Source organism: Triticum aestivum, chromosome 7A (assembly GCF_018294505.1).
Source record: "Triticum aestivum cultivar Chinese Spring chromosome 7A, IWGSC CS RefSeq v2.1, whole genome shotgun sequence".
Taxonomy (NCBI): Eukaryota; Viridiplantae; Streptophyta; class Magnoliopsida; order Poales; family Poaceae; genus Triticum; species Triticum aestivum.
Window position 1 is genome coordinate 600,522,790 of NC_057812.1, and position 27,493 is coordinate 600,550,282.

The 27,493-nt window shown below is 46.3% G+C and overlaps 2 protein-coding genes across 3 annotated transcripts; one reads left to right on the forward strand and one right to left on the reverse strand.

The window, feature by feature from the left end:
• Window positions 1-53: 53 nt before the first annotated feature.
• LOC123148545 (type 2 DNA topoisomerase 6 subunit B-like) lies at window positions 54-6,496 on the reverse strand. Its single transcript, XM_044567983.1, has 12 exons — window positions 6,216-6,496; window positions 6,028-6,139; window positions 5,857-5,940; window positions 5,379-5,405; window positions 4,998-5,109; window positions 4,836-4,917; window positions 4,373-4,393; window positions 3,277-3,470; window positions 1,988-2,129; window positions 1,650-1,843; window positions 1,411-1,531; window positions 54-544 (listed from the first exon to the last, which is right to left on the reverse strand). The coding sequence occupies exons 1-12, from the start codon at window positions 6,264-6,266 to the stop codon at window positions 239-241; spliced, it is 1,446 nt and encodes a 481-aa protein (XP_044423918.1). The 5' UTR covers window positions 6,267-6,496; the 3' UTR covers window positions 54-238.
• A 3,195-nt stretch (window positions 6,497-9,691) lies between these two features.
• LOC123148546 (probable isoprenylcysteine alpha-carbonyl methylesterase ICMEL1) lies at window positions 9,692-14,346 on the forward strand. 2 transcript variants are annotated; one of them, XM_044567984.1, is made up of 11 exons: window positions 9,704-10,295; window positions 10,900-10,976; window positions 11,149-11,218; window positions 11,353-11,433; window positions 11,554-11,628; window positions 11,839-11,940; window positions 12,268-12,405; window positions 12,801-12,866; window positions 12,998-13,141; window positions 13,254-13,344; window positions 13,869-14,346. In XM_044567984.1, the coding sequence occupies exons 1-11, from the start codon at window positions 9,727-9,729 to the stop codon at window positions 14,028-14,030; spliced, it is 1,575 nt and encodes a 524-aa protein (XP_044423919.1). In that variant the 5' UTR covers window positions 9,704-9,726; the 3' UTR covers window positions 14,031-14,346. The 2 variants fall into 2 exon arrangements, 1 of the variants encoding a protein (XP_044423919.1); XR_006473994.1 differs by lacking the exon at window positions 13,869-14,346 and having other exon boundaries at window positions 9,692-10,295; window positions 13,009-13,141; window positions 13,254-13,345.
• The last annotated feature ends 13,147 nt before the right edge of the window (window positions 14,347-27,493 follow it).

Below are 27,493 nucleotides of genomic sequence, written 5' to 3' on the forward strand. Positions count from 1 at the left end.
GATTCCGTGTTTTTTCCATCTAAAACAATGGGAGATTTGTGCCAAATTTTGGCTTGGATCCAGGTCAAATCTGTTTGAATTTAACCAAATTCATGCAAAACATGGTAACATCTAGTACGACATATACGTGATGTTTATACATTTTGCATACGGGAGAAGGAAGCAGCGACACTTGTCATCAGCGTATATAAACTTATCTAGCAGGGCTGTCATATCATACTCCTAGTTGACTACGATGCTAGAAATCAAAAATCATGTCCTCGTCTCCATCCTCTTCGTCCAGCAGCGGGCTGTCTTCATCCAGCTTCTCGCACTCGAACAGGTAGGGCGGCGGCGCGCTGTCGTCGGCTTTCTCCTTGCCGTCGCCCATCTCTATGATGCGGGCCATCTTGTCGCTGATGCAGGACCTGACCGCCCCTTCCGAGACGTCTTGACCGGAGCCCAGCCCGAGGAGTGCGGCGCATTCGTCTCGGAACTCTCGGTCGTTGGACGACGAGATCAGGCCGGCGATCGACTGCGCGAGGTCGGGGACGTATTCGAGGATCTGGAATGGCATGAACAGCGTGTTACCACAATGCTTGTTGTCAGTTCAGGTAGCGAAGTGCAGCAAATGGTAGTGGTTAGTGAACAGTACTAGGAAGTTGTAGGTAGCCTGTAAATATGATACAGTAGTGGTTAGTGAACAGTATTACCAAGATGAACCGGAATGGCATTAGCAATTTCTTTCGGGGATGAATGAAATACATCAGTATGAAGGGAAGTGTAGTTAGCTGCCACTGTAAACCATGTCCTGGTGATACCTACTGCAAGAGTAGCCGAGGACCTGCTTGGCAGTTGTGGAACGTGGTTCTATTTTTCAGAGCTCATTATCAAGATGAACCAGACTGGTGCTTACGCTTATTTTCATGTAAAGGGAAGTCAATTCACAATAACGTTAGGAACAATACTGTTCTACCTACAAGGCCCGCTTAATACTATTCTTTTGCGTGGAAAATTGCAGCGCTGAAGTTATGTGGTACTGTAGCAGTGGAGCTGAACAATTGCAATGAAACATGTTGGAGAAGCAGAGCTTATGGTGCTGCATATTTTCCAGACCATGTAGTATATGAAATATATAATGCTTACTAAGGTTTTTTTTGTTTCTGTTAAAAACTGTAACCATAAGATCAGTTTGCTCCTCTGAAAGACTACGAGGTTGGTTTGCATTGTTATTTGCACAGGTTTAAGACAATTTGCACCTTAGATATCTGATGACAGTATAACATCTTTAGTCAATTTGCACCTTAGACAATGCTCTCGTCCAACTAACAATAATATTTCTTCAGTTGAAAAATTATAACAGGCTGAAGGTACATGAGAAATGAAAGTCTTCACAATTATGTTAGTTAGCAGAAAACATGTAACACATACCTTCTTTCCATGACAACTGATAAACTCTCCAGCATGATCTGCTTTCAGGTTATGCAATGCAAGCTTAAGTGCCTTCCTCACAACATATTTATCTGGTTCAGATCTCTGCCATTCTTGTACTGTAGCTAAAGCAAGTCAAGGATAGCTAGAGAAAAACACTTGGGAAGAACCCATGGTGAATATCCACGCCCAAACAATCAATAGAAAATGAAAGTATGCACAAAACGATGGCTGGATATATTCCATGGTAAGTGTGAATGGCAATATCAACACGAGCAAATGTCAGGTTATCCCACTCAAGCACAGCATTTCCTTCGTCATCCATGAAACCTCCTTTTAACTTGAAACCGAAGCTTTGCCAGTCCATACTCATGAGCACATTGAAGGATGACTGTGAAATGGGGCAGGGTATGAAGTCCTGAAAATGCAAAACCTGCAATAGGCCATTCACCGTCCATCAGAAGCAATGAGCTCAGTTGAATCACGATATCACCATAAACATGAGATGTCATGAGTAGTAAAATGCAAGTATGTAATTGCAAAGTGAGATTCTGTAACTCAATGGTTTGATGTAAACCTGAGTAGATGAACAATTAACCATCCAGCAACTCAGATCAGATGCAGTATGCGCAACCATTATGGCTATTTCAACAAGTAGCCCTTTATCTCTTCTTCTGTCTGAATTCTTGGCAGATCCAGTTCCGGCCTTCAGACGATCTCTGACATGAGAATCAGAAAGCAGAAGAATAAACTTAGAGATTATGTCTAATATGTCAGAACAGCAATATGAAGAATTCATCATACCAGAATTAAATAATATGCATGTGCTATCCATTAATATGCCAAGGGTTGAATATAATGACTACAGACTAGGTAACAGCAAGGTTAGGAATTAGGAGCCAAGCACATCCATAACAGAAGCCTGAAAGTGACCATGCTTGGGTGTGGGCAACGAATGTAACAATCCAGTCCAGTGCCGGATGTTGTGGGCCAACATAAATGGTTTTTTCTCATACACAACTGAAAACAACAAGGTCTAGATCAGTAGATATAGCTCAAACGCAACGTTTTGAAGACTTCCAGTGTACAAATATGTATGCTTTCAACTATAAATATGTTTGACACATACATCTACGAATCAGTCACTGTAAGGCAATTTTCAGTACTAATTCTCAATTGTTTTTCCTATTTCTATCTGATACTGAAAAAAAATGTACATGAGCATGAATTCACAATGACGGAACTGAGTGATCTGCTTAACAAGGCGGATCAAATATGAAATGCAAATAGAAGGCAAATGAAAGATCTCCAAGCATATCATTCCTTCTAGATATAAGTGCAAGGGAAAAAATAAAGATGCGCTCTAGTGATAAATAAGTACTACTGAAAGCCAAGATATCGAAGGGGAGCCTTGGCGCAGTGGTAAAGCTGTTGCCTTGTGACCATGAGGTCATGGGTTCAAGTCCTGGAAACAGCCTCTTATAGAAATGTTGGGAAAGGCTGCGTACTATAGACCCAAAGTGGTCGGACCCTTCCCTGGACCCTGCGCAAGCGGGAGCTACATGCACCAGGTTGCCCTTTTTTTGAAAGCCAAGATATCACATATATACATATTAACTATGAAACTGAAAAAAGGAGGAAGGAGTCCTAAAATAATTACAAACAGAATATAACAGAGGTATGCTCTTTTTAGGAGGATAAGAACAAAAATAGCGCAATTCTACTCTAGACGCGTTTAGGTAATAGTAGGGTGATTTGAGAACGCCAATCATGAATCATGTATGCGCAATTTGAGCAAAACAATGTTGGCATCCTCCATGAAAATATGTCTACCAGCCATATCACATTGAACAGTGAAAGTTTTACCTATTCATACAACATGCATCACACTTGTCACATGTGTTCCCATGTGAGAGTGCATAATCTTCAAGACCAGAAACTAGCCGCTCAATACTTGATGTGGCAATAGAAAGATGGGTATCATCAGATTCATTTGGCAGAAAAACATTTCTTGATCCAGCACTTATTGTTTGCTCAATGGAGAGCTCAATTGCTAAGTTCTGAGTAAGTACACATAAGATAACCAAACAAGCACTCAAGAGGTCAGGCTAAGAAGGAAGAGGCAAGAACAGAGAGATGCTACAATTTCATGCCAACTGGATGTTCAACAAAAACTAAAAGTATGCCACAACCACTCAAGAGGTCAGGCTAAAGACATCACATATGCTTATCTATTATAAACTTATTCTTCAGTTAAACAAGACACATACTTGGAAAAAAATGGAATTATTGCTGGTATAAGTATATCTCTATTTAATCAGCAGGGATATCGGTTTCAGTGCAGAAATCAGTAGATCTTCATATGCTAGCAGGTTCCGCATATGCAAAAAGCATGGACATAAGTATACACAATGCAAATCTGTTTGTGGTCAATCCGATTTTCATTGATTATGTCTTGTCATTACCAAGATCAAACGTATGTGAATTTTGGCAAATGTATCCATACTTTTTCACCTGAAGCTCGTTGAGAACTTTCTACATCTACGGGAACCTCCTAATGCTAGGGTTATGTACTTTTGGTGTTTCTCATTGTACCGTATAGAACATGACATTTTCAACAAATAAAAGACCACCCATGACTCATAAGCTAGAATGCAATTTGAGTAAGATAGTCCTTCGAACAAGAAAGACTAAAATTTAACATGCCCATAATAAACAGCATTTTTTTTGTGGGGTAATAAACAGCATTATTAGTGCTACTATATACATATCCGTATAGTCATTGCAATATGTAGGCACTGGGCACTTTGAGTTGTGGATGCAATGGCTTAAGATTAAAGGGGATGCGGAAGGAAAAAATTTGGGATGTGATTGATGAGAAGATGGATACTAACAGTGGCAAGGAAATCATATGAAATGTATAAATATATGTTGTGAAAATATAGCAGTACAGAATACTTACAGCTGCTCTTAGCACGTCTATCTGCATAGGTGAATGTGAAAATGGGTAAGTCGGATAATATATGAGCCACCATCAATGAAATACCACACACATTAACAATTATGCCATGTTTGAGTTACTTTCTTCAGCAAGTATTTATTAGAAATTCATGATCGGGGTTCTTATATTGACAGGGATTACATATCACAAGGCTAAACTATTGGCTAACGTTGACCATAAAAAAAAGGGCAGCCCGGTGCATGTAGCTTCCGTTTGCGCAGGGTCCGGGGAAGGGTCCGACCACTTTGGGTCTATAGTACGCAGCCTTTCCCTACATTTCTGTAAGAGGCTGTTTCCAGGACTTGAACCCGTGACCTCATGGTCAAAAGGCAGCAGCTTTACCACTGCGCCAAGGCTCCCCTTCCTAACGTTGACCATAAATGTGGTAAAAAAAAGATAAACATAAACATTAAGCAAGGCATACCTTGCGTGCAAAACCAACCAGCCATAATACGAAGTCATCAATATCAGCGTCATTTGAAAGGCAAAGGCATACTTCAGTTCCACTGCTTTGAGAAAAGGCATATATGATTCAACTGACCCTGGTATATGATGGATGATATCAAACTGACAAGAGATGGCCTGCCTGAATTTTGCATTATTCTTGTATGTGGTAGCCATCTTGCTGAATCTTGTACTTGAAGATACGCTTTCATGAAGATTAAATCGATAATGATAAATAGCTTTATCATTGATTCCTACAAAATGGAGAAAGACAAGAACCCATCAGCGGCTTTCCTGATATCACAATATCACTAACCAAATAAAACCTTCTCTGCAAAACATATTTGTGCCCCTTCCATTCCCTTCTGGATGCCGTTTTAGAACGTGTGCGGCCAGTATTTACAAAATAACTGACCACCAATGTACACAAAAGAACTGAGATTCTAACATACAGCACGAAATGGTGTATAAGTGAAAAGGAACAGTGAAGAAGTGTAATGCATCGAGGAAACAGATAGCGTACCAGTAGTTGTGATTACGAGGGTACCATCTGCAGATAAAGAGAAGCTGTGTCAGACAGAGAAAGCTGAACCTAAGAACAAGAAATATTGCCAAGACAAAACCAAATGAATATCTGAAAGAAATCACATGTCACATCCCAGTTGGCACATCTGAATACCGACTTGAAAGTTGAAAGTAGTATGGATACCATATTCATTTCTAGATCCATCTATCATATTCATTTCAAAGGTGGTGATATTTTTTATAGGAAATGGTGGCGTGTAACAAGCAAATGTTGATGGCATGAGCACCTGATCATCTCCATATCTCTCACGCATGCTCTAACCGGCTATAACTGAAGATGGAACCCAGGAGGGAACTTACTGACATTGTTACTAACTAGGGACATTTCCAATACATTAGAACTGAACTTTCCATGCAGGTTGACAAGATTAGCATCATGAAACAAAATTCTTGTGCACGAGCAGGTGATCACATACCCCATTTCTCCACGGGGGTCTCGCGCGCCAGGGCATCCAGCTCCAGGAACTCCTCCAGCTTGCTCCCGACTCCAGTGTCCGAAACTGCATCAGTTCACACAATTGGGGACCGAACCAAATGTAAGCCGGAGAAAGGAAGGTAGGAACAGTGTCGGGGGACAGCTACGTTACCGGACACGCGCAGGGCCGAGGACGCGGCGGGGTCCGAGGGGCCCTTGAGGGAGACCGCGAGCCGGCACGGCGACTCCGACATCCGGCACCGCTGCACCGCCCAGCAAATCAACTGAAACGGAGACGCTGTGAGGAGGGGAGTAGAAGGGCGGAATCGGGGTGGATTTTGAGTTGGGAGAGGGGATTACGGAGTGGAGAAGCTTCCGGTGGGGGGAGGAGGAGGAGGACGGGGACGGCATGGAGGCGGAGGGGGAAGACGCCGCCTGCTCTGGGGGTGTAGAGTAGGGGTTTGTGAATTGTGGTGCCGCGCTGCTGCCGGGGAGCGGAAGGGCGTGGGTGGTGAAATTTCCCCCGTGAGCGCGTGGATCGCAAGGACAATGCCGGCCGCCGCTCGCCGGAGCTATGCCGCCGTCGACGTTGGCCCCGCCTCTCTTTCCCGAGTGTGTGGGACTGCGATGGTGGTACGCGATAGTAATATGGGGCAAGGTATAAGGGCCTACATAGAAAATGGGATCAGTGGTGCCACAAACCTTCTACTCTACGTAGCAGGGACTATGCTTAGGCATCTGATTACCATGAAAACAACTAAAACCACAATAAAAATTATGAAACAGAGAAAGTAATGTATTTTAGAACGCTGATAACTACCGAACGTCAGGTAGGTGACCATAGCAAAACGAAATTTTTTTGGAGCAATTTATGTTTCTTGAGAATAGCAAATTTAATGAGCAACTATGGCAAAATCTGTCTTAGTGAAAATTGACATGCTTATGAAAAATATCATCATCCTTGCATCAACTAAAATGCCATAAAAATGTTCGTTTTTTCATATGTACTTACCTAACGATCGTATACTTATAATATCTACATGTTTTAAATAATAAAATTTAAAAGGTAATTGATTTCTGACGGGCGGCTAAGATTTTGGCCGCTCATTTTGTGCGAGCAACTCGCTTTTCATGTAGTCCCATGGGCCATCGCTTTCCAGCCTCTTCATCGTTATCTCACCGACCTTATCTTCTCGAGACCAAAGCAAAGCCACCACATAAAACCCCCATCGACTCATCTCCTTATCGCCTTTTCTTCTTCTCAGCTTCCACTGCTACCGCCGGCGGCCTGTTGCCACTACTACCCCTTCAAGCTACCCCACACCCGAATCCCTTCATCCACACAAACACCTAGCCTCTCTCTACTATTGTGTCATGTGCCACAACTAGGAGATAGGGGCAAGCTGCAGGTTCTGCAGAGATGGGGTGAGATGGTGTTTTTTTATGATAGCGATGGATATTGTGTCACTTGAAAGGTGGGGTGATACGTCTCCCACGCATTTGTAATTTCTATTTGTTTTATGCTACATTTATACATATTTTTGGCAATAAATTATTTTAATTTTATTTGGACTAGCCTATTAATCCAGCGTCAAAGGACAGTTCATATTTTCTAATGTTTTCTGAAATATAGGTAAAAAATCACAGAGTCAGATTGCACTGAATTTTTTTAAAAAAAATTTATGAACCAAAAAACTTCCACAGCTAGAAGATGGACCAAAGGGGAGTCCCACAGGCTCCAGACGACCAGCCCACACAGACCCCCTCCGGACGCATGGTGGACCCGTCTGGGTGCTCCTTAAGTCGGTTCATGCTCTACTTTTTCCGCAAGAAAATATCCTAAAATAAAAAAAACCGTGTAACAAAATCAGTCCAATTGGAGTTATGGATCCCCGGCTATAAAAGAAACGGTGACGGGCCTAACAAAGTATCGAAACAAAGAGAAACATATAGATATTAGATCCAATCTCATAGGGAGGGAGCCATGGAGACAAAGGACCAGAGGGAGAACTTCTCCCCATCTAGGGGAGAGGCCAAGGAAGGAGAAGAAGGACGAGGGCCTCTCTCCACCTCTCTTCCGGTGGTCCCAGAGTGCCGCTGGGGGAACCATCGTCGCCGCTATTTCTTCATCAATTTCAGCGGCTTTATCAACATCTTCCTCCTCCTCTATTCAGCGGTCTACTCTCTCGTAACCCGTTGTAATCCTTACTTGAACATGATTTTTATGCTATTTATTATCCAATGATTTGTTTCGCCATTATTATTTTTGAGTAGTTTCTTTTTGTCCTATAGATTAATTGTGATATGCCATGGTTTATTTTAGTTATATGCTATTATGGTATTGTCATATGGTGCCCACCGTTTGCGCGCACGATATGAGACTCGTGTTGTAGGGTATTGTAATATGTGATAAATTTGCTTATGATGGATTAATGGAGTGACAAAAACATAAACTATTAAAAGGTTTAGAAGAACTTTGAGTTGGGAGTGAGTTAGAGAGAGAATCCATCAAGTAAATGAGAAAGAAATTAACACAAGCATTAAAAGATTTGCTAGGAAACTAGCCGAGGAATACAGGTCATATTCTTCGGTCTTGATTGTAATTTTATTTCTTAGCTGGCGTTTCTTTATACAAAGGCTAGCGTTTTACTATTTTTTTTCTTCACCTTTGTCAGGTCTGTGTTTACGTGCTTTCTACTATGTCTTTATTATGATATAAAAGGAGACATGTATTATCATGCAAAAAAATATTTTTACCATTTTGATGACGTTTCAATAAACCCTAACTAAAAAAAATCTTGCTGCATGTAAATAAACGGCCAAATTGGTGTTTAAAGATAAAAAGTGAGCCACTACACTATTAATCAGCATTTTAAGCCCACTAATTGTGATTGCTGCATTGCTGGACATCAACTGAACATGTCAAATTACTCTTTCATTACAGTGCACGGGTATTTGTGCTAGTATCAATTTTATGTTTGTTTGTATGAATCCCGTCTCTATATGAATTATGTTCGAATCTGTTTGCATTGCAGACGAAAGTTTACATATTCGAAAGACCGATTCTCGCATCACACGTTGAAAACATACATGGAGCCGCCTCCAACGTAGCCAGCCGCCGCCTCCCGAAAACTAGGGTTCTTTGTCTCCCACCAGCGCCGGCGCCGGTCTGTCCCGTCTCCAGTGGCCTTAGGGCCATGGAGGCAGAGTGGATCTCGGCCCTTGCCGGTGGGAGGGCTTTGTTTTCATATCTTTTTTTGAGTTTTGTTAGGGTTTGTGTCCTACTCAGAAAGGCGAGACGGCTGTGACTCACTGAAGATGGAATAAAGGTCTCCACGTCTAGTCCCCGTTCCGGTGAGGCGTGTAGCATCATCGATGGGCGTGTGGAGGTGTGTCTCCGGCGGATCTTTCTTTAGTGGATTTGCTCGGATCTGTTCGTCGTTCGTCTTCGTTCGTGTGTCTTCAGGTTGGATCCTTTTGATCTACACTCTTCATCCGCGTCGGTTGCTATTCTGATGTGTTGGTTCTATGGGACCTTAGCACGACAACTTCCCGACTGTCTACTACAATAAGGTTTGCCCGGCTCCGGTGAGGGAGGGGCGATGACAGCGGCGCGCCTTCAGCTCGCTTCAGTGTTTGTAGTCATTACTAGGTGGTCTACGGATCTGGATATAATTTTTATTATTTTTAGTGTCTGTTGTTCTACCTTACCATGATTGAAGATGAATAGGTTGAAAGTTTTTCAAAGAAAAGAAAACATACGTGGAAAAAAATACTATACGTCCGTTTTGGGTGGCTCTGAAAACAGGTCCGCACTCCGCGGCAGCAGAGTATCAATCTGCAGCTAAAGAAAAAGTAGTATCAATCTGACATGTGGACGGAGGCTGCGAAGAGCAGAGCCCACCAGTCAGCCTACCGGTCACAGGAGCATCTCCCGCCGCCGGCCACGCAGCTCCGCCGGATCCGGCCTACCTCCGCCCTAAAAGCGCCGCCGCCGTCGTCACGTGCAGCTCCACCACGGCCTGCGACAGCGCTGCGGCCAGACCAACAAAACGTGCGTGTGCTCCCCAAGCCTTTGCCAGGTCCGAGCACAGAATCCGCATCGTGTTCTCCGTGCCAGAGCAGCCACCCCCCCCCCCCCCCCCACGTTCCCGGGAATCTCGCGCCCCCGGCCGCGATGGAGGTGGAGCTCCCGGCCCGCGCCTCCTCCTCCCAAGCCAAGGCGAGGGAGACGCCGCCGCCCTCCTCGGCGGCTTCCGCCACCACCGCATCACCCGCGGAGGACGCGCTGCTCCTCCCGGGCGAGGGCGTCGTGCGGCGGCGCGCGGTGAGGGAGCGGTTCGCGGCGCGCAGTCTCTCCTTCCGCCGGGACGTCGGCCACGCGGCCTCCGAGACCTTCCTCCTCACCCGGCTCACTCTCACCCTTCTCCGCTACCTCGGGTACCCGCCACCAGTTCCATTTCCACTCGCTACTTTGCGCTTTCGCTCTGTTGCCACCACTTCCACTTGGTGATCTGCTTGTGCTTTTGGTCCAATTTCATAGTTGTTGTGGGGCGGAGCTAGCTCCCGGCGACCCCGGGCGGCTGGTCTTCCTAAGTATTTTTGTCATGCATGTGATGGGATTAGTAATGATGCCGGGGCCAATGGTGGCCAGCGTTCCACTGAGTAGACCTTGCCCAGGCTCCCTGAATAGGCTGGCTCCGCCCGTTTTGGCATTTATTTCGGAGAATTTGTGTGTCTCAACATGTTTAGCACTGAGCGGGAATGCACGATAATGGCAGGAGAGCTGATCATCTCATCTCGCCGAATTTAAGTACATAAGCATAATGAAGTGGTTTAGTAGATAAGTAGAATGGTTTCAGGTTAAGTCTGAGGCAGATTTAGCTAGTGGGGTTTCTCATAATTTTTCAAACTTCCCATTCATTGTGGAACATCGGGTGATCCCGGTTCGAGAAAACTGAAGGGGGTGGAAGGAAACATGGAGAAAAGTCTCAGTCATTGATGATTATTCGGTTCATCGCAATAACTTGTCAGATTTATGCAGGATAGGCTACAGATGGATTCGTCAGTTCCTAGCCCTCTGTTGTTATGCTCTATTGCTCATGCCTGGTTTTATTCAAGGTTGGTGTTTCGAAACCCTCAAATTGTTCTTCATGCAATGAGTTTCCTATGATTGTCTTGTAATTAGAATCTACAGTGATATACTTGGTTGATCATTGCCTTCAAACCATGTTTGATATGATATAGTTATCTCATATAGTAGATTTAATTATCTGTTTTTGCTTTATTTCAGTTTTATATTATTACTTCTTCTCAAGCCAAGTTCATAGAAGTGTTGTATATGGAGAACAACCAAGAAACAGGTGTTTATTTCTTTTTCTACAAGTTTATTACCATCTGATAGCGCTACTCAATAAACCAATTTGTTGTTTATCTCGGTTTATTTGGTAAATTAGTTAAGTTGTTGATATCTTATACACTGCATTTGTTTTTGTAGATTGGATTTGTATATACCAGCTGGCACCAGAGGGTTGAAGCCAGTTGTGGCATTTGTCACTGGTGGGGCATGGATCATAGGGTGAGTACAAGTATGTACTGAATTGGTCCTCAAGATTTTTTCTTTCTCTTTAGCTTTCTAGAACACCAGCAAGTTTTATATTTTGTCTTGACTTTGTGTGAAGCAATTCATATATCTCAGGTACAAAGGGTGGGGTGCCCTTTTAGGCAGACGCTTGGCAGAAAGGGGCATCTTAGTTGCATGCATTGATTACAGGTACTAGGAATAAATCCAAATACGCAAACCAGCATGCTTCTTATATACTCCCTCCGTTCCGAATTACTTGTCTTAGATTTGTCTAGATACGGAGGTATCTAGCACTAAAATGAGTCTAGATACATCCGTATCTAGACAGATCCAAGACAAGTAATTCGGAACGGAGGGAGTATATCATACTCATGGGTCATATCAATGGTTTGTTTGCAGAAATTTCCCTCAGGGGACTATTGGTGACATGGTAGAAGATGTATCCCAAGGAATCTCATTTGTCTGCAACAATATAGCTAGCTATGGAGGTGATCCAGAAAGGTTTATAGCTTATAACTGATCAAAATTTTAAGTTTGCCTACTGCAATTTAAAACAGTTCCTTCTTATGTATGCCCTGCACATGTGCACATATGAGAAACCTTCTGTGTGATTCAGGAATTCACTAATGTAGAAGTTGATGTAGAATGTATAGAAGGCATTGTTCATTTGGTTATTCACCTTTTCTAGGACTGCGACTTAAAGCATCTCTTTTCCAAAAGATTATTGGTGCATTATATCCTTAAAGCTGAATAGAGGAAAAAATATCCTGAAAGGACACATTTATAGTCATTTTGTTCTGATATTTTCTATCTACATCGTGCTAACAGGATTTATCTTGTTGGACAATCTGCTGGTGCACATATTGCTGCTTGTACTCTCGTAAATCAGGCTATCAGAGAATGTGGCGAAGATACTTCCACTTGGAGTGTTGCGCAACTAAAAGCATACTTTGGTATTTCTGGCGGGTAAGCATGTGACTGGCAGAAATTGCAGATATCCCTGTTTTCTTGACAATTTGTGGGCACTATCGCCAGCAATCAGTTTTTTTGCATTGTCAATATTGGCAGTCTGTCCAGTAGAATTTATCTCTAGCTGCAGCCAGCAATTTAGTCTCTTCTGCTTCCTTGTTGGGCAGAACATTAATATACTTGTTTTAAATTACGAGGGGGTATTTGCCCGTTCAGCGATTCTAGCTTACAAATTACACGCTCCTGCTCCAATGCTACTTATCCCTTTAGCACCTTTGTCCAAAATTCATTGTGTAACATAACATTTGATAGGAGCATCATTACTGATTCACACACATGAGTGCCTGAGAATAGCTGTACTGGCCTTGACATTCTTTGTTCTGTTTCTGCAGTTATAATCTTCTTAACTTGGTTGATCATTTCCATAGGCGTGGTCTGTACCGGTCTGTCTTTCTCAGGTATTTATCTTTGACCGCTAGCATTTATCCATGTTTGGACACCAAAAAACATTTCCTTTTGTGAAAAAGGCATTTTTTTTTTCTTAACCGCTATTGTTAGGATACTATACCATTGCGACCTTATGTTTCAGCATTATGGAAGGTGAGGAATCATTGAGGAAATTTTCTCCAGAAGTGATGGTTAAGGACGTAGCTGTTAGATCCGCAGTTTCTCTATTGCCTCGGATTATCCTTTTTCATGGGACAAGTGACTGCTCAATGCCTTCTGCTGAAAGGTGGGTCAAACTGAAATTGTTAGCCACATCAGATTTTATAACTGTGCCCTCTCATGAGTTTTTAGCTTGTATTCTGGATATTGGTATGAACTGACTCAGTCCAAAAATGCAGTGAAGCATTCCTTGACGCTTTACAACAGCGTGGTGCTAAAGCGGATATATTCTTATATGAAGGAAAGACACACACTGATTTATTTCTTCAGGTAATTATTGCGATTTGTGACACTAGCACTGTTTGAAAGGATTTCTTTATTTGAACATTTTGACCTTCTTGGTATTATTTTGAAGTGCTTAATTTATCCATGTATAAATAGGAAGCACATTGTTTTCTTCGTGAAATTATTTTCCATGTTGTGATTTTGAGCATGGCCGTGAATCTTGTTCTCAAGATAAAAAAGTGCTCGGTCAGAGCTTTGTCGTTTTTTCATGCTAGGTTTGCTCATAAATTGCTAACTGGAAACCTCTGTAGCTCAATAAAAAATGATTGGGTTGTCTTGGTGTAGAGTGCAGACGTATTTCGACGATTAGAAGATAAATGACTTGCTATTTTTAGAGAGCAACTCTTTTGTGTGATCTCCATGTAGCTTGAGTCTTATTATTGTGATATTATCCGGACACTATTTACCTCTGAGCTGCCGGTACCTATTCCTTGCGTTTTTCTAAATTTTGATGCTTATGGTTCTAATGCTCGATCTTTTTCCTCTTGTCATAAATATTGCATCAAAAGGATCCTCTTCGGGGCGGTAGGGATAAGATGCTGGAAGAGATTGTCGCCGTGATACAAAATGACGATCCAGGGGCGTCCGCGCAGCACCTTGCCGTGCCCATTGCACGCCGTCTTGTTCCTGAATTCATGCTGAGGCTTGCTGGGAGAGTGAGCCCTTTCTGAACGTGGTGGTGATTACTGGACACGACGACTAGCGAGGCAATTTACTGCAAGAACCATATACTTACTAGTTAGCTACAGAATTCGTTTGGTGGCCCGCTGCACTGTTAATTAACCAGAGATGTATCTCGCTGTTCTGTATGAGTTGTGTAAAGGCAGACCTTACTGTAGATGACTGCCACTGCGGTATACTTGTATTGTATCTCAGTGTATAGTATGGCTCATTATTTTCTTAGCTCTTGAGCCTCGCATTGTATCTTGTGTAATTGGAACAAAGGCCAGCCTGTGGTTGATATCGACTGTGAAACCTAGTTTGTTATGGAAATGCCGATGGCTCACAAAAATATGAATAGAAAATGGAACCAAGTCAATTTGCACATCAAAGTACAAAATTGCACAGAAAGTGTTGCGTGATTTTAGGTGTAGAATCTTTAAACTTACGGAATTGACGACAATCTGATGTCAGATTTTTAGAAACTCAGCACGAACGTCTCCTGGCCGTTGTTTTCTCGCACGTATCTTGGAGCAGCGAAAGCAGCCATGTCAGAGCTCAAATCCGTTTGGGGGAAAGGAAAACCGTCGCGAACGCCTCCCCACTTCTCTGTTCCCCTTATCCTTTTTAATGTTTTTTTTTCTATTTTGCAATTGACCATGGCAAATTGGCAATCCCATGTAGGGTTTCTCCCAAAGACATTGCTTTTATTTGTGGGAGATCAGACCTTTTTCTAAGTTTGGCATGTTACCATGTTTTAGAGATTTTTTAAATTATTTTGGTAGTCACATGGCATTTTTTATGAATTTTGATCTACACAATACGGTAATTTTGTAAAAATTAATGGACAAATCACATGGTATTTTTTTACGGGTTTTCGTGTTCTCTAGGACATGGCAAACTACATACATATCCGTCAATACATTTTGTAAGAAATGTGTAAAAAGTTTTGCCATGGTAATAAAAAATGGCAAAATTATTTTTTGCACCATGCCATATTCATTTTTTAACACCCTAGCACTTTTAAACACACCATGACAAATTTGTTATCATCACACTCTTTTTATTCTACAATTTTTCTTTTTCTTGATTTTTTGCATCATCTCATGAAGCACAATGGCATTTTCTAAATTCCATGAATGACATTTTTTAGTTTTGACAAACTTATGTCCTTTTTAAGACACAGTCATTGCAAAACTGGGCTATGCACTGGTTTAAGGCTTTTCTTTTTGGGCCATCTGTAGTGCTATTGAAGGGGTCGCGCTGGGACCCGATCGTAGCGAACATTTTCGTTCGTTGGAACGATCGGTTGCCAACGAAGCTTTCGTTCGACTAGGAAAAGAGCATGTGCGTTGCAACGGGAGAAACAATATCACTCTCCTAACCCAATAACCATGACACAAGACTCCAGTAGGTCCACGTCATTTATTTCAATACATGGCATCTCATCTATGCCCCCCCGCCGCCGATGGTGGCCTCAGTGCTCACACAATCACAACACATTTGAATGTTGTCAATTGTAAAGCGTCTCTCTTGGCATAAGATGAGAAATCTAATTTTGTCTATGAGGTTTGGCAAGGTGTGCATGCATGGTTATAGATAGTTTCTTTCGTCTCCAATTCTGGTTTTGCCGTGGTGTTCTTTCCAATCCGGATAGATACTGATATGAAAGAAAAATAAATCATGCACTATGATTAAGGTTGCACCCTAAATTACATTTTTAAATGGTTAATATGTAAAATAACATCATATTCAGATTTTACATATTTTTCTATTCAAATTCCATATATAGCATATTTATATTACTTAGAAAGTATAGTTAACCCTATCACGATGTTGCTAAAATAATAATAACACTTTCTTTCCTATGCAGTTGCAATCCATATCACTAACAGAATTTCTTATGTTAAATTTAAATTATATGATGTAACAAAAGTTTTTTTGAATTATTTTTTTGGAAATTGTATAAATTGTACTAATACTGTATGCATGTATGTGCATGTGTTCATGTTGATTTTAATACCATGACAGAGATTTGTAAAGCGCACACTCTAACAAATATCCTAATAGTGGTTTCTAGTGTATCATTAAGTAAGTATATTTGTTAAAACTTCTTTAGTATGACAAATGTATCCTGCAATTTGAGTTCAGTATGAAGTTGATAACATGCACATGTTTTATACTTGTATTTAAAGTAACGTCACTATCGTGAGCATCAAGAACGACAAAAGTGACGTTGATTCTACTTCTACATACATATGATTTGATTATTTTATATTCTCGTCTAGAATTTGCTTGGTTCAATTTGACGTTTTAGTGTATACAATAGATCATGCTTGTTTCTCAAATAAATTTTTTACGCATGGTATGAACAAGTCTAGTTAATATAGATTTCATTGCGACATGCAGGACGTCCATCTCAAAAGAGAGAGAGAGGAAGAGGAAAGAGAGTAACAAATTGGTATACACTATCCGTACGTGGCGTGAACTTGCACTCCTATAATTTGAGGTTTATCCTTTATGTATTCAATAACATTTCAAACTAAATGTACAATAGTACAATGGTTGCTGAACCGCTCGTATAATTTACTATTCGGATCTCTTCTCCTCTCGGGGTCCAGAGCAGTCACCATGTTTGCCTGACTTATGAGTCGGTATTGCGTTTGTATCCCTACCAACCCCACTGCGTGGAAAGGTGTCGCCGCCACCCGCCCTATGACAAAATTTCCTCCCCTGCCTCCATTGCCATTGGTATTTTTGCATATAGCATATAATGACTCATCAATATTACTTCCCCTCCCTCCAAATATGTTTATGTTCATTGTTTTGTGAAATTGAGGTCCCAACTACTTTGGGTAGATGATATAAAACTTTAATGAATAAATTGAGATGACGATCCACTTACTGTAGGTGCATAATTAAACATATACGTAGGTTTTGATATTCGACCATAATAACAAAAATACTAGCAGGATGTAGCAAAGCTCACATCATATCAATGGTCAACTTGAAGTAATTGTTCTAGTTTAAGATTTGACATTACAAGACTAGTGTTGTGTTAGGTTTTTGAGATGCTCAAAGCCTTGGTAATCAGGGTGTGCTTGACAGCAAACACTCCTCGCAGTAACCTTACCACATCTGAAGCAAAAAACCCCAGCTCATTCACATGCGATAGTGTATACTTCGCTTCCAAGGTCCCTCTCGCTCGAAGCATAGGGTGGTCGTTGGCTAGTCTCCCCTGAAACTCATGTACTCTTTCCTAGATCCAACAAATGGAGGGCATGCATTATCATCCAACCTAGAGAATCCTATATGGACCTCTATCCTTTGATAGAACATGAATGGTTGCTCACACATATCATGGTCTCCACCCATCAAGAGAAAAGATACATACATTGCTCCCATACGGTCAAGTTATTCATCACGACTGGTCCTAAGAAAACACTTGCCTTAGGTTGGTACCCCGGTTGATACTATCCCATGATACCATAGTGAATATTGGCTGCTTGTTTCCACCTATATCTTAGATTCAAGTTCTTGGGGCCCCAAGTGCGAGGATTTGCAGCAATTGGTAACTCTCACCTCGGTTGAGAACCGACGTAACAATCCGTAGAAATAACGCCCCTAGCATTACTCATCACAAAACAAATTAAGATCCACTAGTGCCTCCAACGGTTCAGTGAGGTTGTCAATCTCAGTAACTTTGCTAGTTGCAGCAAGTTATGAGTATATAATGGTAATAAAAGTTTTTTGTATTTTCAAATTAATTAATAATTGGAAATAGAAGTGCTCCGTCCTCACAAATATGGTTCTCTATATGCTTTCTTTCTTCCAACTCCCAAAAGGGGTCCTGCAAAGACTGGACTACTTTAGATCCAGATTCTTTTGGCAAGGAGATGGTGAAAAGAAAAAATACAGGCTGGCCAAATGGAGCACGGTTTGTAGGCCTAAATACCAAGGTGGCCTTGGAATTCATGACCTGCAGGTCAATAATGAGGCCCTTCTCAGTAAATGGTTATTTCAACTTCTTACCGAGGATGGTGTTTGGCAAACCATGTTGCGCAACAAGTATCTAGGCCAAAAGACGGTATCCCAGGCATATTGGAAACCTGGCGACTCGCACTTTTGGGCTGGCCTAATGGCGGCAAAAAAACATATCTTTCGCTTCGGGTCTTTCACGATAAAGGACGGGTCGGAGATTCGTTTCTGGGAAGACATCTGGCTAGACAATGTCAGTCTCAGAGAACAATATCCAGCCTTATATAACATCGCTCGCGATAAGAATAATACTATTGCGCATGTGCTCGGTTCTTCCCCGCTGAATATTTCGTTCAGGCGGGATTTGATTGGCCCCCGGCTTGTGTCATGGCATAATCTTTTATCCCGGCTGGATTCGATTAACCTGACATAAGGTCGGGATGTGTTTCGCTGAAACCTTACTACATCAGGGTCTTTCACAGTAGACTCTATGTACCATGCACTCACACATTCTGAGGTACCAACGAGTAATAATAAGAAAATTTGGAAGTCTAAAATTCCACTAAAAGTGAAAATCTCCGTGTGGTATCTCCGTAGGGGAGTTGTGTTAATCAAAGACAACCTCGCACGGCGAAACCGGCGAGGGAGTAAGAAGTGTTCTTTTTGTACTCATGACGAGACAATCAAACACCTCTTTTTCCAATGCAAGTTTGCACGTTCTACGTGGTCAGTCACCCAAATAGCGTCAAATTTGTATCCGCTCACAAGTGTTGCCAATATTTTTGGTCATTGGTTGGACGGTATTACAAATAGGTTCAAAACGCTAATAAGGGTGGGAGCACATGCCTTAATTTGGTCGCTTTGGCTATGTAGAAATGATTTGGATTTTAATGAAAAAAATGCTTCTCCTCTACAGGTTATTTTCCGGTGTACGCACTCGCTACGTATGTGGTCTATGCTACAACGGCCGGAGTATCAACCACTGTTCATGGTGGTGTGTACGCGATTGGAGCAGGTGGCTACAAATGTTTTTTCTCAACATGGGTGGCAGCATAACCTACAGATCGATCCACCACCTTCTTCGACATAGGCATAGTGTCGGTCTAAAGGACTCTACTGTTGCCGATTTGTCGATTTTTATTTCATGAATTTTTGTCAGACTTCTGGATTTGGTTGTGTGCATCTTAGTTATGCAGAGACCGGGTGTTACTCATAATGCTTTGTATCCGCTTGATGCTACATTTTGAGATAATAAAGTCGCCCTTTATCGAAAAAAGAAGTGCATATAGAAGTGGTTTGAGAAGGTTTATTATGGAGAAAATTGAACCAGAGTTCATAGTTCACTCATACTACCTCTCAAAGCAACTACCAATGACATGTAAATATAAATGGAGATATGTGTATTGACCAATCAGACGTTCATGACAAATGATAGCATATGTTGGGATCATCTTATATCGGCAGTATGAAAAGTGAATCTGTTAGATACACCTGTTGAGTTTTGATGGTTAATGACAAAACAACTAAGAGGACTAATGTGTATATCAAGTTAGTCAGAAATTATGTCCTCGTGCTATGAGTGGAACATCAATGATACCCCCTACCTTAACTTTTCAAAGTGATGTCTACCTCAAGCTATCATAATATAATCTTTAGATTTTTGGTTGGTGAACCGAAGATTCACATTGAGTGTAGGGCATCCTTTACTATCAAGAGGGGCAAAAGCAAACTTTCTTAAAAAAAATATAGGACTATGCGGCAGTTCTCGTTAGTAGATTCGCACAACAGAGGCATTCTGGTGTACCACCGTGATGATTCCTTCTTGTACTACCAAACCCCAAGAGTGTTCTATTAGACCCTAGGGAGCAAGTCCAATTTTCACATGTACTCCCTTTTGCACAAAGGACCCTGAAGATGTTAAGGGGGAAACAATCAAGTCCTAGGGTTGCCAGTCACCTCGTCAGAAATGCTTTTTTCATCATCTCCGACCATGGCCTTGCCATCTATGGGCAAGGAGAAGGGGGCTTTCATTTTGGGGGGTTGAAAGAGTGGGCATAGGGAATTGTGAGACCATCATCTAGTGACTAGCGTTCCACTCCTGGCCACCACATCGATCACCGGTGATCTCTTGTCAATTGAACCATAGATCCGGTGGCGGAGGTCGATGTAGCGGAAGAAGAAGGAAGAAACTCACCTATGCAAGTTTTTTTAACACAATACTTGCCTATGAAAGTTTGCAAACCCCTAGATGCCCCTGACCTAAAGAGCCAAGAATGACTCCGTCACCATTTCCCCTTCCGCCTCCACAACAACGAAGAGAGAAGGTAGATAAAGCCTCAATTTAATCCCGATTTGTAGGGCTTCCTCCAGGTACATCTTCTACATGTGCCTCCACCATACAGGACAACTAGAGAGGGAGGAGGACATCCATCATCCTCCACTCGCGATCTCTGATGGAAAGCACCTGTACAACATGAAGAAAATTGTGCCCAAGGCATCACCTACATCTAGCCTACTTTTACTATGTACAGGGAGAGCCTAGCCTCCCCTCCCCTCCTACTCCCACTCTGACCGACAACGTTGTTGAAGGGTTTGCGTCCCATTGAACTACCACTTTCAAAAAAGTGACCGAAAACTACTAAATTTTTCTAATTTTGTGACTAAAAACTACCACTTTCACATAATGGCCAGTTTAGACGATTTAAATATGTTTATGACATGCGGGACCTACGTGTCAGGGCTGATGTGGCAGGAAGGTCAACCCCTTTATTTTGACTGTTAAGTTGACTGTTATGATAGGTGGGGCCACATGTCAGCATCACCTTATTCTTCCTGTGAGCAGGAGGAATTGGGAGTAATGCACCTTGGTGCTCTCTGTATTGATCTCAGGTATATATAGGCTACGTTACAACAAGGCCAGGCGCGGGGCGCCGGACGTGGGTGATCGTGTGATCATGTGTGTATGTACGTGCTATACATGGTTGACTAGGGTCAGTTAACACCCCGCCGCAGGTTGCGCCGGACGCACAAGCTGGATCAGAACTCCTGGAACGCTGGGGTTGGGAGACCTTTGGTGAGCACGTCCGCAAACTGCTGCTGTGTAGGAACATGCAGGACGCGGAGATCACCTAGAGCAACCTTTTTGCGCACAAAGTGGATGTCCAGCTCGATGTGTTTCGTGCGGCGATGATGGACCGGGTTGGCCGCCATGTACACCGAGGATATGTTGTCACAGAAGACGACGCTGGCCTTGGGCATGGGCACGGAGAGCTCGCCGAGAAGTTGACATATCCAGCAGCTCTCGGCGACCGTGTTCGTGACGGCGCGGTACTCCGCTTCTGCACTGGATCAGGATACTGTGGCCTGCCGCTTGGACGACCAGGAGACCAGCGAGTTGCCGAGGAAGACAACATATCCAGAGGTGGAGCGGCGCGTGTCGGGGCAGCCAGCCCAGTCGGCGTCGGAGTAGGCGACGAGGTCGAGGGTGGGCGTGCTCTGGAGGTGCAACCCGTGCGTCGTCATGCCCCGGAGATAGCGAAGGATCCGCTTGGCGAGAGCGAGGTGGACGTCGTGGGGATCGTGCATGACAAGGCAGCACTGCTGGACGGCGTAAGCGATGTCGGGACACGTCATTGTCATGTACTGGAGCGCGCCCACCAGACTGTGGTACTCGGAGGCATCTTGGACCGGGGCGCCGTCGGAGGCAGAGAGCTTGGCCCGCGTGTCCACGGGCATCGATGCTGGATTGCAAGCTTGCATGTTCGCCCGTTGAAGAAGCTCCTCAGCGTACTTCCCTTGCAAGAGGAAGAACCCTTGCGGGCTGCGTGTGACCGCAATGCCGAGGAAGTAGTGGAGTGGGCCGAGGTCCTTCATGGAGAACTCAGTGAAGAGGAGGCGTTGCAGGTGCTGGAGAAGCGCAGTTGAGGAAGCATCGAGGACGATGTCGTCGACATAGAGGAGCATGTACGCCATGTCGCTGCCACGGCGGAGAATGAACAACAACGGGTCGGAGCAGGAGCTGATGAAGCCGATGTGGCGTGCGTAGGCCGCAAACCGAGCGAACCAGGCACGGGGCGCCTGCTTGAGGCCGTAGAGGGATTTGTCGAGGAGGCACACGTGGTCGGGGTGGTCGCCATCGACGAACCCAGTGGGTTGCTGGCAGTAGACTTGCTCGGAGAGGCGCCCGTGAAGAAACGCGTTGTTGACGTCCATTTGGTGGACCGGCCACCCATGCGATGCAGCGATTGTGAGCACCACACGGATACTAGCAGCCTTGACGACCGGGGAGAAGGTCTCGTCGAAGTAGACACCCGGCCGTTGGGAGAAGCCACGGATGACCCACCTCGCCTTGTATCGCTCCAGAGTGTCGCCAGCCTTGAACTTGTGATGGAACAACCACTTGCCGGTGACTATGTTGGCACCGGGGGGACAAGGGACGAGCCGCCATGTCTTGTTCTCCATCAGCGCCCGGTATTCAACCTGCATCACAGATAACCAACAGGGATCTCGCAAAGCAGCACTCACACTGTTAGGTATGGGTGAGATGTGATCGGGAGCAGAAGCGGCCAGGTTGGTGTGGTATTTAGGGTTAGGGAAGAATTTACCAGCTTGGGCATGGGTCTGCATGGTGTGTGTAGGGACGATCGCGGCGTGGCGACGCGACGCAGGTGATGGAGGGAATGGGGGAGATGTGTCGGGAGGTTGTAGATCCATGGCAGGTGGGTCGTCTGCCATGGGGGCATCGTTGGTGGGAGGCCATGGCAGCGGTTGGGGGTGGGGAGGAGGGGGTAGCTGTTTGTGTGCAGACTGCGGCGACAATGGGGAGGAGTGGCTTGGCATGATCGGGTGAACGGGCTTGGGAGGTGATCCGCGGTCGGCGGGGGACGGGCGGGTTGTGCAGATCATCGAGAAGATCATGCGAGGTGGGGGCGGCTGGTTTGTCGTGGAAAGGGAAGGTAGTTTCATCGAAGATAACATGGCGTGAGGTGATGACACGGCATGTTGCACGGTTCAAGCATCTGTATCCTTTGTGGTCGGTGGAGTAGCCAAGGAACACGCACGGGGTGGAGCGAGGGGCTAGTTTGTGGGACGAGGTGGCGCTGAGGTTTGGGTAGCACAGCCACCCGAATACCTGCAGAGTGTCGTAGTTGGGGTGGACGCCGTACAACAGAAAGAAGGGCGTGTGATCATGGCGTGGACGACATGGACAACGGTTGAGGAGAAATGTCGCGGTGAGGAGTGCCTCGGCCCAGTATGCATAGGGCATGTGTGCATGAATGAGCATGGAGCGCGCAATGTCATTAAGAGTGCGTAGAGCTCGCTCGGCCCACCCATTTTGTGGGGAGGTGTACGGGCAAGACATGCAAAGTGCAACACCGAGGGAGGATAAGAGCTCGCGCGAGGCGTGGTTGTCAAATTCGCGCCCATTGTCGGTTTGGACGGTGAGTACGGAGAGGTTGAACTGGGTGCGCACAAAGGTGAGAAAATTGCGTATGGTAGGGAAGACGTCCGACTTTTGTCGAAGCGGGAACGTCCATGCGAAGTGGCTGTAATTAAGCAGGTAATACTGACAACCAGATATACTCATAACATGCGAGGTCCATACATCACAATGCACTAGTTGAAAAGGAAAAAACGATACATGATCCGAGGATCGAAAGGGAAGCCTAGTACTTTTGCCTAATTGACATGCGCGACACACTGTGGAAGCGACACCATCAGATGGAGCTGGGTGGTGACGAAGGGTGTGGTCGAGGGCATCAACACCAAGATGGCCAAGGCGCTGATGCCACAGATCGCGGGTGGCGACGGTGAAGGCGTGGGCATGGCCGTGGGAGTGCGTGGGCGTCGACGACAGAGGGTAGAGCTCGTCGTCAGAGTCGTTACACCAGAGGATCACCGTCTTCGTGCTTCGATCCTTGACAGAGAAACTAAGGTCGTCAAATTCAGCGTTTACGGGATTATCATGAGCTAGGCGTTTGACAGAGATAAGGTTTTTGATGAGGTAGGGAGAGACGAGAACATTGTTGAGTGAGAGAGAGGAGGAGCTGGTGGGAATGGTTTGGTGTCCAGTGTGTGTGACCGCAAAGGAGTCACCATTGCCTACTATGATGCGAGATGAATGACAGGGCTGAGAAGAAGAGAGCATACCAGGGGAGGCCGCCATGTGTGAGGTAGCGCCCGTGTCGAGGTACCAGTCGCTCCCTGGCGACGGTGGCTGGCGTTGCTGCACTGTCAGGGCGTTGAGAGCCTGGATGAGCGTGGTGTGGTCCCATGAGGTCGCCGATGGGTTGTTGGTGACGACCGCAGACGCGTCATAGAGTGGGTGCGGTGGCACAACTTGATGCCAGACCATAGGCGGGCCGTAGCCGGCGGGCGGAGCAGCGTGTTGGTGAAGATCAGCGAAGGGCGCAGAACCGCCCGGGCGTGGCCCAAGTATGCCCGCACCAGGGGCATGTGGGCGCCAGGGCATGGGCCACACATACACCATGCCTGTCCAGGGTGCAGGAGGAGGAGCAGTGGGGCGGGGCGGAGCACCACCCCCGCCGGAGTTTGAAGACTGGCCCCCGCCGTAGTGTGGCGCACCCCCGCCGGAGTGAGCAGCTCGGCCCCTGCCCCGACCGCGGTTGCCGCGGCCATTGCCGCCGTTGCCACCGTGACCGCTGCTACCGCCGGAGTTGTTGTTGGAGACGCGGGCGGCATGCAGGGGGGTGTCGGTGGAGGTATCCGTAGCTTGTCGGCTCTCCTTGAGCAGCAGGAACGCGTGGCACCGGAGGAACATCGGGAACGGAGTCTACAGGGTTAGGATGGGCACGACGTATCGATACCGGGGATGAAGACCACGAATCATGTTTAAAACCTGATCGCGATCTGCCACGGGAAAGCCAAGGTCGGCGAGGCGATCTGCACAATCCTTGAGCCTGGCGAAGTAGGAGATGATGGAGCCGGAGCCTTGATCGATGTGGCAGAACTCGGCGGAGAGGGTAACGACCTGGTGCTCGCTGTTCTCCAGGAAAAGCGTGCAGATGGAGGCCCAGACCTCCGCCGCCGTGGCGCCATGCTGGTGGATGAGGGCGAAGATGTCGGGGGAGACGCGGTTGCAGAGCCAGGAGACGATGTGGGCATCATCCTGGACCCAGGTAGGATCAGTGCGTCGAGGTTCACCGATGATGTGGTGCATGACCGCACGCTTCTGGAACATCACCTCGAAGAGAGTACGCCGGTGGGAGAAGTTTGGAGGATTGAGGCTCAGGACAATGGGGACATGCTGATTGATGAACACGTCGGAGAGGGTGGAGGCGTTGGGCGGCGCGGTGGAGGAGGACGCAGTAGGGTCGGGGACGAAGAGAGCGCCGCCGCGGGCAAACGCCGAGGGGGTGAGGAGGGGCTGGCGAGGCGCTGGCGTGTAGGGGGAGCCATGCGCGGTGCCTTTGCCATGGCTGGGGGGAGGAGGAGGGGGAGGTGGTGGAGGAGGTGGGGTGGCCATGGCGTGGTGCAGTTGGAGGGAGGGAGAGGGCAGTGGAATTGGGCTAGTGACGCAGGAGATAGCCGGCGTCTGATACCATGTGAGCAGGAGGAATTGGGAGTAATGCACCTTGGTGCTCTCTGTATTGATCTCAGGTATATATAGGCTACGTTACAACAAGGCCAGGCGCGGGGCGCCAGACGTGGGCGATCGTGTGATCGTGTGTGTATGTACGTGCTATACAGGGTTGACTAGGGTCAGTTAACACTTCCTCAAAATATTTTCTCTTTACGACATTTCATCGAGCAACTAGTATGTGCGCCGGAGCACATGCTACTTGCCCCCAGCTTCCCGACGCCGCGTGCTGCTGGTCGCCTAGGCACTTCCCCACCATCTCCCCATGCTACTCTCTGGCGCCATAGGCTGCCGCTGCATGCCGCCACAAGCAACCGTTGCTGCTGCTACTGCTGCTCGTGCTCACCGCCCCGTATGCGCGTCTCCGCCACCACGGCTTCTGCCCTACCGCTCACTCTGCCCCCGCAACTCTTCCCTAGCCGCTACTCCTCACCGGATGCTCCCGATGGTGGAGGTCGAGGAGGCTAACGCAGTCCAAGGTGACATGCAGTGCACGGAGTGCAAGGACGACATCAAGGACGGGAGGGGGCCAGGAGGCAGCCATGCACGCACCTGTACCACGACGGCTACATCCTGCTGGGTGCGCGCGGGACAGGGCAGAGGTGCGGCGACATCAACACAACGATGAGGCCACCAGTAGCGCCGTTGTCTTTTGGTCGAGCACTCTACGTGTGCTTGAGCTCTGAGACCACGCCGACTCCCTTAGCTTGCTGTTCGACGTTGCTCGACCCTGCGCACGTCCACATGGCGCGGCAGGGAATATACGAGTGATCCTTATAGGCTCTGGGTCCTACCATTCGTCGGTGTGCATCACTGTCGTGCTCCCCTACTCTCGGCCTTCCGCGCATGAGGTTGCGGGCGTCGCGGCCGTGGCCCCCGTCGTCTTTGTGCTTGGGCATGTCGTGCGGGAGGGATTCCTATGCGACCCCCGTGGTCATCCTCTGCCGGCCTCCAAGCACCGGTGCTCGTCATCACCGCCTTTGTGCAGGCATGTTGGGAGAAAGAAGGAGGCTGCGGTAGAACAATACTTTAAAAGGCGAGGAACAGACTTAGAGAAACTCTAGCACACCCCTCAAATCGCGTGAACCCACAAAATTCCGGCGAGTATACGGCTCGGCCCAATTTTCCCCCTAGAACAGAGCCCGTATACCCGCCCGACCCGCAAGACAATCTACGGTGGTCCGCAAACCGCCCCCCGAAGCGGTATATCTACGGGTTTGCATGGCAGATACGGGTCGAAACCCTATCCCCCGCCACCGCATTTCCCTGCGATTCCCCAATCCCACCTCCCATTTGTCGCCGCCTGTGAGTTCAATCCCGCCGTCGAGCGCACCATCTGGGGCCGAATGTGGAGCTTCGGTGGGAGCGACGACCCCGAGCGCCAGCGGTGCGTCTGAGCGGACGACGCGAGGAAGCGCGCGGCCAGGAGGTACACCAACAACGGCCTCGAGCCACCGGAATTGCTCCTCCGCCATGAGACGGAGGAGTACAACCACCGGCACAAGCGGATCTCCTCCTCTGCCGCGGGAAGCTCTGCCACAGGGGGGAAGGGTGAGTCCTCGTGCACTGCTCCTCACTATGGTAAAAAGGGAGCCAGATGATCTCCCCGTCCTCCGCGTGGTGAAGCGGGAGATCGAGGCATCGCCGATGCTGCGGGGCGGCGGAGTCATCGGTGCGGAAGATTTCCTCCCTCCGGCCGTGGTAGACATCTTCGAGTGAGCAATGATGTCGCACAATGCGTGGGAGGAGGAGGAGGAGCATTGACGAACCCTTGCCGAACTCGACGACGTCCTCCTCGAGCAGGGGCCCACGAAGGAGGAGTTCCTCGACAACGAGGACGTGAGGCGCCGTGAGAGGAAGGCGCAAACCTACATCTATGTCGACCTCGTCTCCGAT

Bases quoted from the DNA above. Each gene is read 5' to 3' on its own strand.
- LOC123148545 (XM_044567983.1), bottom strand. From the start codon at position 6,266: ATGCCGTCCCCGTCCTCCTCCTCCTCCCCCCACCGGAAGCTTCTCCAC. The intron at 4,394-4,835 runs GTATGCCTTGCT...TCACCTATGCAG, and splicing joins TGGTTGGTTTTGCACGCAAG to ATAGACGTGCTAAGAGCAGC. The intron at 545-1,410 runs GTATGTGTTACA...ATGCCATTCCAG, and splicing joins TCAGTTGTCATGGAAAGAAG to ATCCTCGAATACGTCCCCGA.
- LOC123148546 (XM_044567984.1), top strand. From the start codon at position 9,727: ATGTGGACGGAGGCTGCGAAGAGCAGAGCCCACCAGTCAGCCTACCGG. The intron at 11,219-11,352 runs GTGTTTATTTCT...TTGTTTTTGTAG, and splicing joins GGAGAACAACCAAGAAACAG to ATTGGATTTGTATATACCAG. The intron at 13,345-13,868 runs GTAATTATTGCG...TTGCATCAAAAG, and splicing joins ACACTGATTTATTTCTTCAG to GATCCTCTTCGGGGCGGTAG.